The 3,913-nt window shown below is 37.4% G+C and overlaps 1 protein-coding gene across 1 annotated transcript; it reads left to right on the top strand.

The window, feature by feature from the left end:
• The first annotated feature begins 724 nt into the window (after nucleotides 1-724).
• On the top strand, nucleotides 725-2,506 carry LOC147491497 (uncharacterized). Its single transcript, XM_086567260.1, has 4 exons — nucleotides 725-785; nucleotides 857-1,061; nucleotides 1,417-1,592; nucleotides 1,752-2,506. The coding sequence occupies exons 1-4, from the start codon at nucleotides 725-727 to the stop codon at nucleotides 2,504-2,506; spliced, it is 1,197 nt and encodes a 398-aa protein (XP_086423386.1).
• The last annotated feature ends 1,407 nt before the right edge of the window (nucleotides 2,507-3,913 follow it).

Raw genomic sequence — 3,913 nt, 5'->3', positions numbered from 1 at the left:
ATGGTACAAAGTTCTTTCTGACCGTAGTATATGCCAGCAATGATAGAAATGAAAGAACTTCATTATGGAACTTTCTCAAGGATCAAAGTACTTGCTTTTTAGAACCATGGTGTGTTACAGGCGATTTCAATAATGTTCTTTTTTCTCATGAACGTGTGGGATGTGCTGCAGTTCACCTAAGGGAAACAAAGGGTTTTATGGATTGCTTGAGTTCCACTGGTCTTACAGATTTAAAATTTTTGGGTAGTTTTTTCACTTGGTCGAATAATGCTGATGACAATCTCCAAAAATGTCAAAGATTGATAGATGTCTGCTTAACTTTGCTTGGACCAACTTATTCCTATCTGAAGCTGTTTTCAAACCTCCAGGTTTATCTGACCACTCTTATATTTCTATTAAGTGGTATAACTCAAGAAAATCTCATATGCCTTTCAGATTTTGCAATATATGGCTTATGCATCCAGAATTTCAAGAGGTTCTTCTTCAAGCTTGGTCTGTTCATTTAGTTGGCAATCCAGTTTATATCCTTAATGCCAAGCTCAGAATCCTTAAGAAAGCTATAAGAGGGTGGTCTAGAGGCAAGTTTTCTAACTTTGCAGCTAGAGTCCTAGCTGTAAAAGAGCATCTATATAGAGTTCAAAATCTTTTACAACTCTCCCCTACATATGCTACTCTATCTCAGTAAGAATATCTAGCCAGAACCACTTATATTCAACTTGCAAAGATGGAACAAGCTGATCTTAGGCAGAAGGCTGATTGCGACTGGCTACAATTTAATGATAAGTGTAATGCTTATTTTTTTTAACAATTTAATGAAAATGATGGTGGTAACTTATTAAATGATCCTGATCTATAGTATCTTCTGAATTTGTGAGGTTCTACCACTCTATGCTGGGTTTGGATTCTGCTATCTCTTGTGATCCTGGATTCTTTAGCAACTTGCATATCTCAGGTACTATATCCTCCTTTGATGCTGATGAACTTGAGAAAGTAGTTACCTCTAATGAGATACAAGAAACTCTTTTTAGTATGGAGGATAACAAAGCCCTAGGTCTTGATGGGTATAATGTTTTTTTTCTTCAAGAAATGTTGGAATATAGTAGGTGATGACTTTGTGAATTCTGTCATGTACATGCTACAACATAATTATATTCCACAAAGCATAAATTCTACTTTCATTACATTAGAACCTAAGATTCAAAAACCCATTAAAGTGGGTGATTTTAGGCCCATTGCATGTACTAATGTTCTGTTCAAGTGTGTAGCCAAGTTTCTTACTCAAAGACTACAACCTTTTATGGATAAGCTCATTGCTCCTAGCCAGTTAGCTTTCATACCAGGGAGATGCATTCAAGAGAATATTCTACTATCTCATGAACTTCTAAGAAGCTACATTAAGAAACATGGCTCCCCCAGATGTGCAGTTAAGGTTGACCTCCAGAAAGCATATGACACTATCTCTTGGAGATCTATTTCTTACATGTTGGATGCTTATTGCTTTCCTCTAAAGTTCAAGAGTTGGTTAACTAGTTGCAACTCAACTCCTTTCTTCTCAGTCATTGTCAATGGTGCCCCGCATGGTTATTTCCAAGGCAAGAGGGGCCTAAGATAGGGTGACCCTTTGTCTCCATATATTTTTGTGATCATTATGGAAATCTTGAATTCTCTCCTGGTGCAAAGCTTTCTTAACAAGACTATTATGGCCCACCCTAAATGCTTGAGCTCAAAGATTACTCATTTATGCTTTGCAGATGATGTTCTCTTATTCACTAAAGGGAATATGGATTCTATTATAGCCATAAAAGATTTGCTATCATTATTTACTATAGCTACTGTGCTTCATATTAATTTTAATAAATCTTCTATGCTCACTGGAAGTATTTCTTCTGATGATGGTATAGCCCTTGCCGATATACTTGGAGTTCAAGTTACTAATCCTCCTCTTAAATACTTGGGCCTTCCACTGGTTTCACCCAGGCTAAGTATCAAGGATTGTCTCTCTTTTATTGAGAAATTCACTGGCAAAATCACAAACTGGAAATCTATTCACTTGAGCCATGCAGGAAAGCTTCAACTCATACAGTTAGTTCTCTCCTCTTTTCACTCATACTGGACTAGAACTTTCCTTCTACCAAAGAGTGTATTGCTTAAGATTTCTCAGATATGCATTAAATTTCTTTGGAGTGGTTCTCTAATGGAAAAAAAGATGCATCAGACTTGTATAGAGAATTTACTGTATAGTAAGCAAGAAGGTGGACTAGGCATAGTGGATCCAATTATTTGGAATAGAAGTGCTTTATGTGGACTCATTTACAAGATAGCAAGAAGAGAGAATAATCTATGGAATTGTTGGATTTGGAAGGAACAAATTAAATCCAAATACTTTTGGATGATGACAATCCCTAGAGACTGTTCTTGGTCGTGGAGGTCCATTTTAAAGAATAGGAAGCATGCTCAGAGATTCATCAGATATATCATTGCAAAAGGTTCTCAGACATTCCTATGACATGACATATGGCGTATGGGCTCGCCATTGTACTATAATATTGAAGCTAGAGCTCTTATCTCCTTACCAGAAGATGCAAAAGTTAGTGAATTGATGGAACAAGGCCAATGGAATTCTCTAGTCCTTAATCTTCCAGATGGTACACTCAAATCCAATATCTTGAGCACTGAAATCTTTCATGAGCTTCACGAGGACCAGATAGTTTGGACTGAGTTTGCAATAGGTGACTTCACTGTTAAATTTGCATACCAGAGCTTAAGAAGGACTAGACAAAAAGTGAAGTGGTTTGGACTGGTCTGGGGAAAATTGGTGATTCCCAAATATTCTTTTAATGCTTGGCAACTCTTCTCGAGTAGTTTACCTACTCAAGATAGACTTATCCATAAGAAAGTCCTGAACTCCTTCTCTTGCTGCTTATGTAACAATAGTAATGAAAATACCAAGCACATGTTCTTTGATTGTCCCTATTCTAAAATAGTTTGGGCTGCAGTTAAACATGAACTAGGATTAGGCAATCTGGTGCATCATTCAAACAAGGAATGGTGTTATATTCTCAATCTTGTGCGAGGTAAGTCTACAATTGTAGAGCTCTATAAAGTGTTTGTCTGTGCCATGATTGGATATATATGGAAGGAGCGCAACAACAGAAGGTTTGAAGGGGCTTCTATGGATGCTAGGGATGTCAGCAGGATGATAATGACTGATATGAAGTGCTATTTGGAAGTAAAGGTCGACGAAATAACTGATTCTATCAAGCTTCGAGTGGTTGCAGAGAGACTTGGATTAACTTTTAAGTACAAGCAAAGGCAGATTCAACAATGTAGATGGCTCAAACCTCCACCAGGGTATATAAAATTGAATAGAGATGGTTCCCTGAATTCTCATAGAGCAAGCTATGGAGGTATAGCCAGAGATAAAAATGGAGAGGTTGTTTTTGCCTACTCAGGTGGTGGTTGTACCAAGTCAGTCTTATTTCAAGAGTTGAAGGCAATTGAGGTGGGATTGAGTGAGTGTGTTAGTAGGAGATTTAGCAAAGTAATGGTGTCATCTGCCTCTATGAGAGCTATTCAAATTTTGAAAAGTGTGGAGACTACACCATGGCATTGCTTAAATGTGGTTGCTGCCATTAGGAGATATTCTACAAGTCTTTCTGACATTTCGTTCACCCATGTGTATAGAGAGGTTAATAGAGCTGCTGATCATTTAGCTAAGCTCTCCCTCTTGTGTCAAGATTACATTTGTTTCATTCCTCCCCTTTGTAATGCTCTAAGTACTATTGTAGAGGAATATGTAACTTCAACTTATTTGAGGCTTTAATACAGGTGGGAGTCTGCCCAACTCCAGCATCATTTCAAAAAAAAAAAGATAACTATAGAATCACCAACTTTCCTTCAAAGGATACAAGGT

This window comes from Coptis chinensis, chromosome 6 (genome assembly GCF_015680905.1).
Source record: "Coptis chinensis isolate HL-2020 chromosome 6, ASM1568090v1, whole genome shotgun sequence".
In the NCBI taxonomy this organism is placed as follows: Eukaryota; Viridiplantae; Streptophyta; class Magnoliopsida; order Ranunculales; family Ranunculaceae; genus Coptis; species Coptis chinensis.
Note: the sequence above shows the minus strand (reverse complement) of the source record. Positions and strands in the feature narration are given on the sequence as shown.